This window comes from Lepisosteus platostomus, chromosome 6 (assembly GCF_059453375.1).
Source record: "Lepisosteus platostomus isolate fLepPlt1 chromosome 6, fLepPlt1.hap1, whole genome shotgun sequence".
NCBI classification, from domain to species: domain Eukaryota; kingdom Metazoa; phylum Chordata; class Actinopteri; order Semionotiformes; family Lepisosteidae; genus Lepisosteus; species Lepisosteus platostomus.
This window is the reverse complement of record NC_142616.1, coordinates 66720299-66732695: the sequence shown is the minus strand read 5'-3', so window position 1 is coordinate 66732695 and position 12397 is coordinate 66720299. Positions and strand designations below refer to the sequence as shown.

The following is a 12397-nucleotide window of genomic DNA, read 5'->3' as shown; positions in this document are numbered from 1 at the left end:
CGGCGGTAACGCGTGGTGCTGTCTTGCGCTGTATTGTGATGTGCTGATCTGGGCTGTGATGTACCGCTGTGCGCTGTGTTATGCTGTGGAGTCCTGCTCTTGTGTTGCTCTGTGCTGTGCTGTGGTGTTCTGATCTGTGCTGTGTTATCCTGTCCTATACTGTACTGTGCTATACTGTCCTGTACTGTTCCTGTGCTATGATATGCTGTGCTGTGTTACGCTGTGCTGCACTGGTCTGTGCTGTGATACACTGTGTTGTGTTATGCTGTACTGTCTGTGCTCTGCAATATTGTGCTGCTCTGTTAACTGTTAAGCTATGTGGTGCTGTTCTGCTGTGTGTTGTTGCACTGTGATGTACAGCTCTGCGCTGTGTTACTCTGTAATATACTGCACTGTGCTGTCTAGTGTTGTACTGCTCTGTGCTGTGTTGTGTGGTGTGGTGTTGTACTGCTCTGTGCTGTGTTATGTGGTGTTGTACTGCTCTGTGCTGTGTTGTGTGGTGTGGTATTGTACTGCTCTGTGCTGTGTTATGTGGTGTGGTGTTGTACTGCTCTGTGCTGTGTTATGTGGTGTTGTACTGCTCTGTGCTGTGTTGTGTGGTGTGGTGTTGTACTGCTCTGTGCTGTGTTGTGTGGTGTTGTACTGCTCTGTGCTGTGTTGTGTGGTGTGGTGTTGTACTGCTCTGTGCTGTGTTATGTGGTGTGGTGTTATACTGCTCTGTGCTGTGTTGTGTGGTGTGGTGTTGTACTGCTCTGTGCTGTGTTGTGTGGTGTGGTGTTGTACTGCTCTGTGCTGTGTTGTGTGGTGTGGTGTTGTACTGCTCTGTGCTGTGTTGTGTGGTGTGGTGTTGTACTGCTCTGTGCTGTGTTGTGTGGTGTGGTGTTGTACTGCTCTGTGGTGTGTTGTGTGGTGTGGTGCTGTACTGCTCTGTGCTGTGTTGTGTGGTGTGGTGTTGTACTGCTCTGTGCTGTTCGGTGTTGTGCTGCTCCGCACTGCGGGAGGGTGAGTCCTTCAGAAGCACGCTGAGGTCTTCTCAGCCGGTGCCTCTCAGAAAGGAAGGACCAAAAGCCGCTAATTACTTGCAGTCAAACGTTCTGTTTGCTCTTGTGCACCACTTCATAGGAGGAGGGCTGCTTTCCCATTATTACTGCCTTCCTCACAGGAGGCATTGTATTCTGCTGGTCTCCTGCCAGAGAAAACCTCTCAGGGGTGAAGCCAGTGTGCTTCTCTTTCTAATAAAGCAGGTACAAGATGAAACGACACAGCGCCTTCTTCTCACACTGATGTGCCAGGTTTCTTGGGGAATAGAATGTTTTATGCCTCTTGGTTTCCTGGGTACATTTTGCAGCAGTACAAACCCCCTTCATAGGAGTTTTATAGCCGTATAGAGTAGAAGAGCAGATTTCAGGTGGTTTTGTGTTCTTTCTAAACTGAAGTGGATTTTAAAAGTCTCTTGCGATCCCTGTTAGTTGGGTCAGGCAGTCATACTTGGGCCCCTTTTTCTGTAGTTGAGTGAATCGTGATGGAGAGCTGATTTTGGCCTGGGCTGCACTGCCTTGTTGTGAAGGCTGGTGGATCAGAGATCTGCCGTTCAGGCCAGCTGACGTCTTCTGCGCTCCTCGAGTTCAAGGGTGTTGTCCAAGGGCCTCTGGGCCTGTGGAAATCCGGGGCAGGACAGGGCAGCTGCTCTTCAGCACACAGAGCTCAGTGTTACTGGACAGGTGTCCGGTGTGGGTAGGAGCAGTGTTAGAGAGCACAGGACAGCCTGTGTATTCATCTGAAAAGCGTGACACAGAAAATTACATTTTGTCTCTGCGGTTTTTCCTGCGGGTTTAAGACATTGTTATATCAAATAAAATGTTTTGCTCCGTCGTGGTTGATCACAGTCTTTGCTGGATACCGCAGGTCCATGCTGCTCCATACGTCACGCCACGATACTGCACCTTAAAGGCTCTGGGGAGCCCGTGCAAAGTTAAAAGCTAGCACAAGAAGGCAATGCTCTTGCGTGAGGTCAAACATCACTCAGCAGAAGTTTCATCAGGAGACAGGGGGGCACTCCCAGCAGTGGGGCGTGCTGTGGGCAGGTGTTCACAGCGGGGGCGACAGGTCAGGGATCCGGCTCTGCACAGGCCTGGACTGCTCTCGCTGACTCCGCCAGCGCTGGGCCTGTCCCGGTGTCCCATGAAGAGAGCGTTCATGTCCCTCCCCAGGTGGGACACTGTGGTGTCCCACCCACAGCAGGTTAGCCCCTCGCCCCCCTCCCCCACCTGTTTGAATATCTGCGTCTTGTATAGAAATACGGCAAAAAAAACAGCACCTTTCTCTGGGACACCGCAGACCCCCCCAGCCTCGACGCGGGGGACCCCGAGACCCCGAGCCGGAAGCGGGGCTCGTTCCTGCTGTGAGCTCTGGCCAGGGGTGGAGGGGCTCTCTGGCTGGTTCCCCGGAGCAGGGGTGTTGAGTAAGTCTTCCCTGGCTGGAGTGAATTCATGGAAAGAGTGAGAGAGAGCAGTCCCCATGCCAAGGTGCGCCTCGGATCAATGAGCTCTGAACTATCGGGGCCCTGACCCACTGGCCCCCCCTCGGTTGTAACTGCGCTGTAACTGACGTCTTAATGGTCACTTTCTCTCTGCTGGCGCCGCCCGGCTCTTGGGCTCCTCCCAGAAAAGCAGATCCGTTGCAGGGGACTCTGAGAGCCACCGGGGGATGCTGGAAAATCCCGGGAAATGCGATGCGATTAGATTCCCTTTCCGTGCTTGATGGTATTAACACGTGCACCCTCTGGAACGGCTGCTCTTTTCCAAAATAGCCGGGAAGTGCTGGCCAGGGTCCCCCATGCCAGTCGCATCTATGATGTGAGCTCTGTGTTATTTTTAGGCCTGTGTCCCGCTTGCGAAGTCCCCTTTCCTCTCTGCGCGCCCCGCCCCGACGAGGGTGGCCTGACGCAAACGAAGTCAAAGAAGAGACGACGACGACGACGACGACGAGGATGACGGCGACACCGGGCGCCTTGCTCTTCCTCGGCTTGCTGACGGCACAGGTGGCCGGTGGACTCGGCAGAGTCAGCAGCTCTTCCTCCTCCTCCTCCTCCTCCTCCCCCCGGATGAAGCTGTCTTACCAAGGTGAGCCCCGCCTCTCCCCCGCAGTCCCCCCACAGTAATCCTACAGCTTCTCTGGCCGGTCCTTTCCCCGCTCCGAGCTGGTGCTGCTGCCGTCAGGGTCGCACGATGTTCCGAACCCCATTGTGTGCAGCGCACGTCTTGTCTTTCTTTAACTGATCGCTTTGCTTTGTTCCTGCGGTCTGCAGTGCTGGTATGATGCTTTTACCTGAACTGTACTTCACGTCACTGATTTTACTGCAGAAAGCCCCAGTACACGGTTTTGTCAGTGTAAACTGGAAAGCTGTGCTGCTAGGGCGGTCAAACCAGTCTTGCACATTAATATCCTCCCCTGCCAGATCACACAGCAGCACCGAATTAGCCAGAAACGGTGACAGGATACTTGAAGTGGGGATATGGAACAGTAGGCAATTTTCAGGCGACATAACCTTTTACAATCATTCAGAAGGCACTGTTTAATTTCACCAGCACAAGGGTTTTAAAGCTCAGAGATCTCTTTCCTAAGTAAACCCGACATATATACAATAAGAATATAGGAGAGATTATAAAACAGAGGAGGCCATTTGGTTTGGTTGCAAGAATCCAACAGATCCCAGGATCTCACACAGCTGTTTCTTGGAAGAAACCAGGGAATCGGCTTTAACTACACGGCGGAGCAGCCCGTTCCACTCTCCCACAACTCTTCGTGTAAAGAGGTGGCTCGTGGCCTGATTGGAGGATGTTTTCTGGCTGATTTTTGCAAGAAACCCAGGATATAGGTTACAGCAATGTGGTTGGGCAGCGTGCTCCAGACCCCAGCCACTCTTTGGGTACAGAAGTTTCTCCTGTTCTCAGTTTTAAATGCACTTCCCTGTACTGCAGTTTCCCCTTGTGTCCTCTGGCCTGTGTTCGACTGCTGATTCTGAGGGAGCCCAGTGGTTTAACTTGGTGGATGTTGAATGCTTGAATAAGCTCCTCTCGTAGTCTTCTCTTCTTCAAGACTAAAAAGATTCAGTTTTCGATGGAGATTCGTTGAGACAGAATTCAGAAGTGTAAAACACATCATTGCCTGCTGTAGTGACCTTTGGGGCTGATGTTGAACCCTCCCTGCGTTCCCAAACATGAGGCAGAGCTGCTCGGGCTCCCATTGTGTCCCAGTTTATCAGCTCAGCGCAGGATGTGGCGAGGCGGAGAGGGAAAGGTCGCCTGTCCCTCCCTCCGAGTCGAGCAGCAGAGAGGAAAGGGAGAGAAGCCCTGGGCAGCTTTTGGCAGAGCGCGCTTTGGCGAGATCAGAGGCCCGCGGTCGCTCGCAGTGTGCCCGTCTTCCGCGGTAGGCGCTGTGAGGCAGCGGGTGAGGAGTCTGTTCAGAGCACACTGACGTCTGGCCTGATGGCAGGGCATCTCTCCGATCTGAATTAAAATGAATTACCCGTCCAGAGTCGGAGGCCCCGGTAATTCCGAAATCCGTTCCAATCCTTGCACACATCCGCATGGAGGGCGTCCATCCCTCCGTTCTGTAACCGCTTCATCCAGTACAGCGTTTCGGGGGGGGGAGACGGATTCTATCCCAGCATGCAACGGGCGCAAGGCAGGACGGGGCGCCAGTCCGTCGCGGGGCCGGCACACGAACGCTCGATCTTCCCAGAAGACGATTAACCCACCAGCACGTCTTTGGAGTGTGGGAGCCGACCGGAGCAGAGGGAGAACACGCAGGCTCCACGCAGACAGCACCTGTGAGGCAGCAATGCTGACCCCTGGCTGCATACAGAGGCTTTAAATCCAGTTCCTGCTGCTGCGCTCATCCCAGAAGGCCTGGCGCCGGCACAGGCCCGGTGAGACGAGCCGCGCTCCGGCACAGAAGCGCGCGGGCTCACGCAGGCTCCGCGGAAAACAGAGGGGTCCCGTCCCCGCGGGGGGGAGATCCGTCACGGCGCTCCGCACTCGTCCGCTGAGCCTTTTTTTCCAGCCGGCGTGAGGCCCCAGCCCCCCCTCCTTCCTCTCCTTTTCCATCCGAAAGTCCGGGTCGTTCCCCCCGAGGTGACGTCATCGGATGGAACGCGGATTGTTTTCTTCGGCTCTGGAAAAAAAAAAAGGCGTCTGGACGGGACGGGCCGCTCTTTCAGATGAAATAACAGTCATCTCACTTACAGTTCATCCAGGGGAGCCAGGAGAGGGACTACTGGAAGTGAGCTGTGGTGCGGAGAAGTGCTTCTGCACTTTCTCCTGTGGACGTGCCTGCTGTCTCCCAGTAAGCAGGACGGGGACGTGCTCTCCGGAGTGACGTGCGTGGGCAGTTGCAGAGCTGGGCCTCGAACCAGGGACCCCGTTCCCGCAAGCCCCTGACCTTTGACCCTGCCCACCCAGCCTCCTGAGTGTGAGTTCAGTGACCCAGGGCATCTCTGAAACAAAGCTTGACCGGGCTTGACCGAGGGACGACTGAAGCCCCAGCAGTTCAAAACTAGATGATGGAAAAACAAAAGAGCTGATTGGTGGCATGGGTCCTGGGATTTTTCGGGTGCAGTATTTTGCCTTTTTTCCTAGCGCAAAGTTTACTCCCCTCGTGTCATTTGCCAGACTTTGAAAATCCAGAGTTGGAAGGAGGTGGACTCGTTTCCCTGCGGACCTCATTTCAAAGAAGGTGGGGTTGCAGTGAGGCCTTCTTCTGGGAGTGTATGGGTATAGGTGTGAAAATGGAGGGCAGGGTTTGTACAGTCCACGCTCGCAGTCCGTTTCCCCGGTGACACACACGCCCTGTTGCCGTGGCGATACTGCTGCACATTCCAGCATAGGCTGCTGCATCTGGAGGGCCCCTGGATTCCACTGTGTCCACGGCAACTGAAGAAGACAGCTGGTGAAGATGGGGCTGCAGAATTGAGGGTGGGGGGGAGTGGGGGTGAGGGACACAGAGAGATCAGGAAGGAGAGAGATGGGAAGGGGAATTGAATGACAATGTGGACCACTGTAGGGGACTGCACTGGAGGAGCGCAGCCAGGACTGAGCGATGCAGATCCAGACTCCGATATGCACCTGCGGTAGAAGTCTGGTGCATCGGTGTCCTGACTGATAGAGAACAGTGCGGTAAAATAAGTGAGCAGAACTAGATCTGACAGCATTACCGGGCCTCAGAATCACCTAGAAAGATAATCAGGTCGGATAATGTTAGCATCATTCCAAGGGCGTATAAATAAGACCTACAGTACTCCCGTGTCTCCGACATCTCGTGCGCTGGTGTAACTTCGTGGGGGAAAGTGTAACAAACAGGTGTGGCTGGTTTCTCTCCGCGGTGCCGGGCCGCGCGGTCTGGTCCTGGCCCGTGGAGAAAATTGCGTTTCGGGATGCGGCACAGGGAGGCGGGGACTGATTCCTCGGCGCTGCCGTCGGGAAGGCCTCGCCCGCTCCGGAATCCGCTCCGAGCCCTGTCTCCAGGCGCTGTGTTTGTTTGGAAAGCGACAGGCGGCCTTGCGGCACAGAACGGTGACGTCTCTGGGCCGCGGCGCCGGTGCAGAAGTTTCCCAGGCTCGGGAGTTAGGTGGCGGAGTGTCTGTTATCAGCTGAGCTGCGCGGTCGAGATCGAAGGTCAATGCTGCGTGTCAGGTGACGTGTTGTTCTCAGGCCGTGCCCCTGGGATTCCTTCCTGCGCGGCAGTTTGGCGTGGGCTGTTGGGGAATGTCGCATGACTGGGATCCTTGTCCTACTGCTGTTGTGCTACTTTAAGGGTGATGAGATAAGAGGAAATGCAGTCCAGGAACAGGACTGTTCTTGGAAGTGTGCCACTTCTCTACACAAAGGAGGGTGGAGGTCTGGAACGAGTTGCACAGTCATGGCTGTTGAGTATGTGTGATAGCGTGGGTTGTATCCTTTCTTATGTTCATGAAGTGTTTAGGTCAATACTCTATTTAGGGAAATCATGGCAATAAAATTGAACTTTACTTTAAATAGCGCCTGTGATGGACTGGTGTCCCATCCGGGGCGTACCCTGCCTTGCTCCTGTTGGTTTCTGGGATAGGCTCCAGCTCCCCCGCAACCCTGAATCGGATAAAGGGGTTAGAAAATGTATGGACAGATGGATTATATAGCGCCTTTAACAGTAATCCTCTCTAGGTGTTTTTTTTTAAATAACCATGATAATGCTGTTTATTAGAGGGTGCACAATGTCTGATGCCCTTTCCTCTTCATCTCATTTGACCTGCTCAGCTTCTGGTCAAGAACAACTGGCATCCAATGAGGTCTCCCATAGTGAGTCCCATAGATACTGTAGGAGGTCCTGACTATCCGGGACAGAGTGCGGGTTCGAGGCGAGGCCCTGCTGTGCTCATGGGGCGCCTGCGCTGTCGTTGCAGAGCTGGCAGCGGTGCACGGCGTGCGGAGGTTCGAGCTGGAGCGCTCCTGCTCTTTCGGGGCCCTGCTGCTGGACGAGGAGCGCGGGAGGCTCTTCGTGGGCGCCAAGAACTTCCTGCTGTCGCTGAGCCTGGACAACATCGCCAAGCAGGAGCACAAGGTCAGGACACGGGGCGGAGCTCTTTCCCCTGTGAGTCCCAGCCCAGGCTGGACGGGGTGCCCTTCGCCCCGGGAGGCGGGGATGGCAGGGTGGCTGCTCGGTCTGACAAATATCCGGGGATCCCTGATGGTGGAAGGGGTGGGATTCATCTCGGCTGGCCTCTGGTCGCCTCTCCCCCTGCCCTTTGACCTCTCTGATGAATCTGACATACATCCGGCATGTCTTCCATCCATGTGAAGGGTGAAGGCCTGGGAGGAATTGTCAGAAAGGGCACTTAAATAAAGAAAAGTCCCAGGAGGATTAGTTCAAGGACACTGCATCAGACAGGACCGACGTTGGTCCACAACCCGGGGCGGCTGAGGTTAGTGCAGGCAAGGTCTACTCCAGCTCAGGTGCTGCGAAGCTCAGCTTCCAAGTTGTGCATCACATGAGAACGCATTGGTCTTTAACGCGCAGGAATCTCGCTTGATTCTTGATTGCGAGGGAGAGCAGTCAGGCTGGCGAAAGGTGGGAGCCGATTTCCTCTCCTGGGTTTTCCGGGCCGGTTCAGACAGCAGGTGGCAGGCGTGACCCGCAGCCCTCCCTCCGGCTTGGACCTGATCTCGGATTCCTGCAGGGACAGCGTGCCTTTTGCCCCGACATTCCCACGTTGCGCGGGATGGTCTGCCATCGACTCGGGCTGGCTGGCGGCGGCACAGGGGCCCCCAGCCCGGTCCGGTGAGGGGCTCTCTGGGTGCTGGGCCACTTGGCGCCCGTGCGTTCCTGCTGGAAGTGAGGAAGACGGGATGAGGTCAAGGGCCTTCAAATCGTCAGCCTCTCAGTTCAAGTCTCCCCCCGCTGTCTCCTCCCTCTGCAGAGCGTGGCCCGGCACGACCCCCCCTGACCCCCACCCCTCATGCCTGGCCATTCCTGAGACTCCTGTCTGGGCCGGACCAGGGCGGCCCCCTCTTTTCTGATTTTTTGTTTTGTCCTGGATTCATTTTGTATTTTTTCAGCCTTTTTTAAAGGAAAAGCGTATCGGGACACGGAAAGTCCTGATGTCCAGTACTTCGGAACGCCAGGCGCCGGCGGGTGTGGGGGGGCGGCACCATCAGGCTGTTGGACTCTGGGAACGTTGATTGCCTTCCGCGCTGGGGAGAATAGAGAGAGCGTCGGGGGGGGGGCGAGGGTCCTGCTTCGTGGCACCCTTTTAAAATGGGTCAAGCAAGCAGAGGCCTGAAAAAAAGATTTCGCCTTGAAACCTTGAGCAACAAATCAAGCCAGTAAGGGGTTCAGTTTCGGAACGCGGCTGAGACTCAGGCCAGGACCTCTCTCATACCTCCCTGCTGTTCCAACAGGAAAGAGCTTGACGATCTGCAGCAGCTCTGCCAGCCACTGACCTCGCAGACCCACATGCTGTCCCCTGGGGGCTCTGTGCCTGCGTGTCCCAGCGCCCCCCCCTTCCAGGCCCCTGTCTTCATCCTGTCTCCCTCGGGGCAGGACGCGTCTGGTGACCCCATACCTGAAGCAGACGGGGGCCCCTCCCGTGTACCGGCCTGCTTGACCTCTGACCTCCCGCCTGCCTCTTTCTCTCCTGCAGATCTACTGGCCGGCCCCTGTGGACTGGAGGGAGGAGTGCAACTGGGCGGGGAAGGACATCAACGTGAGTACCGGCGTGCGAGTTTTTCGGTGCTGCCCGGTGAGGGCGTGGGGCTGGCTGGACACGGGAGCTTTTAAAGCCGACCCTGTCCCATCGCACGGGTCGAACTGTCTATCAGCTCTCGAACCCGCTGGCTGCCCCAGTCTGGCAGCTGAAGGGACTGGGGGGGCTGGTGTTTTCGGGTGATGTGCTGAGCTGGGAGCTGGGAGCTGGGAGCAGGTAGTATCCTTAGTGGGAAGAGCTGAGTGTCTCCAGCTGGGCGGGTCATTGCTCCGGGGTGATGAGGGCGAGTTCAGGAGCGCTCGGCGTGAGAAGGCTCTGGACGCCTGGGGCCGCGTCCTCTCGGATTCCAGCCTTATTCCATTGGATCCCTCTGGATCCCGTTGTGGAATGTCTCTGGGAGTGGAGCCGGCCAGCACCTTGATGAGTTCATTGAGGTGATCAATCAGTTTCGGAGCCGGTTGTGTGGCTGAGCTGGACCCCTCCAACCCATGGCCACGAACTACGGTCTGGTTTATTAAAAGCAAGAAAGTGCAGCCGAATCTATGGTGTCGCACAGCATCCTAGACTCCCCTGGCGCCCTCCCGCTGGGACAGGGCTGGAGGAGATTCTGAAGCGCAGGGAAACTGCTCTGCTTGTGTGAGTGTCTGTCTGCACAAAACAGACTGCTGTGGGCAGAGGCTGTGAGGCTGGTGTCCCCTTAATCTATTCACGGTGCACTTCTGAGCATGTGGTACAGGAAGTGGCGACAGTGCGGCCCTGTTCACCTCATGATGCCCCTCTTTCAAACGCATGCGGCACGGCCTGTGAACGTCGGCCCTCGCACCTCTGGGGTCGGCAGCGGCGCTTTCTGGCGAACTGGAAAATCATTTTCATGCTGCGCGGTTGAATTCCACAACGGAGCTGAAGATCGCTATCTGAGTAATGGCATTTCCACCTTTAATGGTTGCGTGTTTAGTGCGCAGTTACTGTATCTCGGCATTCGCAAAACAAATAGCAGCGCTAATCTCGATAATCACGCGGCTCGTAGGGAGCCGGTACGCTGCCTGAAGTTTTCAGAGAACTGCGTTTTGCAAAACTTCACCGAGGCACATGTGCACGTTGTTTTTTTTCAGCTTTTCTGAGGCTTGTCAGTTCTCATGCGACGTGTTGACTCGGTGTCGTAGTTTCACTCGTGTGTGTCCTGGTTCTCGGGGCCTGACTCGGATTTCACTGTTTCTCTCTTTGCCGGCCGGCCAGCGTGCTGTTTCAAGTCACCCATCGTCTGTCGCACTCTGCTCCTCCGGCCTTCCGTACCCCGGCAAGGGAAAGACTGCGGTTCTTTTGGAAGGTCCGTGCAGGCTGGGGGGTTGTGTCTAGGGTTTTCCGCATCACCCCCCCCCCCCCCACCCATATCTCTCCATTTGGACACCGGGAGGCAGAGACTGGACTGCTTAGTCCAAAACAGAAAGGCCAGGCGAGGTGTTCGCTAACCCATGGAGCTTATCGGTCTTGGGTTACACTCCCACTGCAGGATAAACAGAGCCGATCGCATATCAAAGACGTGGGAGGCAGGGGAGGGGGGGTGATCACTCGTCCAGATGACAGACGGACAGACTCGTTTACTCTCTCGTGTCGTCGGTCCCTGAGCCCCTGACCGACTCCCTGACAGATTGAAATGCACAGTTCTCGATAATATGAACGCCAAAAATAATAGTAACAATAAAATAAGGAGGCAGACAGTCCTGATGGTGGTGAGGTAGGACAAGGGGCAGGAGACTGGAACAGGCAAAGGGAATCGGGGCTTACCCCAACATCAGGGCCACCCCGACCCCCCAAATGTCCAGCTGGCTTGTCCTCCCCAGCCCGTGAACAATGACCCCAGCCTGGATTCAAGCTTCCTGAACACGCCTCATAATCCACGGAGAAACACCCCCCCCCTCCCCTAAAAACAAGACCACCCACTCAGTAAGCAATAAATTGCGACAACTGCATGAGGATCATTGATCTCCTTCCCGAGCCTGTGTGTGTTTGGCTGGGAGAGGGGGTTCGGGGACACAGAGGAAGCTACAAGGCTCCTCAGGTCCTCCCTGCCGCAGCTCAGCTGCTGTAGAGAACAACGGGCTCCATTCAGACCTCAGGCCTGGCTCGCGTTTCACCTGAAGAACGCTGTCTTGTGTGCTCGCTCCAGCAGCCACATTCTTGTCAGGTTATGCCGATCTGAAACCCGTCTCTTGCTGAGCTCTCTGCATGCCAAATTGCTTCTAAGTCCTTGGGTTTAAAACTCTGGCTTGTGGCACCAGCTCAGTCTAGTTACTGTGTTTGTGGGGTCCTGCCTATAAATATTCCCAATTGTCCAGTTTTCCCCACGAGATTCCTGGGACCCATATATATAACCATTTTCCTTCAACGTGATCGTCTGTTGAAGACCCCCCTCTGTAGGATCCATGAAGCAAAGCTCCACCAGATACTGGTGAGGCTGTGTCTGCTCCTTTTCCTGCTTGGTGTTTTGTGTCTTTGGAGTTGCGTCCCGGGGCAAGGCTGCTCTCTGTCAGTGGGGTGGGATTCTGTGAGGCAGGTGAGTGGCCTGGACTCGTCCTCGCCCGGAGAGCGAGCAGCACCCCCTCCTGACGCGTCAGGCAGTCTTCCCCGGCACAGAAAGGCAGCTCTGCCTGCCCTGACGGGCCCCGTGTCTTAAACACTGCCCAGGATTTACAGAGCAGCGCTGGCTCTGCTCATTTCAGTTACGGAGAGAGCAGCCCAGGGCGGTCACCTGCTGCCGTCTCCCTCCTCTCCCTCGCTGCTGGACACCTGTCTCCAGCCGGGCTGCAGAAGAGAGTCCCAGGCTTTGGCCTGCTGTTCTGGCTCGCCTCTTCATCCCCCAGCCCCCCCCACCTCCTCCTCGAGTGGAGTCGCAGTGGAATTTTGCCTCCCGAGCTTTCTCAAGCGCTCTTGGGAAAAATATTCCGCGTCCGCATTTATAAATATATCAGATGATCAACACTGGTCACTCTGTCTCTGAGTTTAACCGTTTTCTTCTTTTCACGGAGCTCGCCTGCCTGCAGCTTTGTTCCCCCTGTACTTCCTGGGTCTCTCCTGGGAGTCACGCACGCGCACACACACACACACACACACACACACACACACACACACACAGCGCCAGCGCCGCTCCAGAACTGCTGG

The 12397-nt window shown here is 55.8% G+C and overlaps 1 protein-coding gene across 5 annotated transcripts in view; it reads left to right on the top strand.

Annotated features, from left to right (window-relative positions):
- The window catches only part of sema3b (sema domain, immunoglobulin domain (Ig), short basic domain, secreted, (semaphorin) 3B), a 41320-nt gene that overhangs the window by 15988 nt on the left and 12935 nt on the right, over positions 1–12397 (top strand). For 4 of the 5 annotated variants that reach the window (XM_088637056.1, XM_088637057.1, XM_088637058.1 and 1 more), the window contains exons 2-4: positions 2878–3122; positions 7439–7596; positions 9176–9238. In XM_088637056.1, the coding sequence (XP_088493182.1) occupies positions 2990–3122; positions 7439–7596; positions 9176–9238 (354 nt within the window). In that variant the 5' untranslated portion in view covers positions 2878–2989. Of the gene's footprint in view, positions 1–2877; positions 3123–6812; positions 6930–7438; positions 7597–9175; positions 9239–12397 lie in introns of those variants that run through there. The other variant, XM_088637059.1, reaches the window with a different exon arrangement.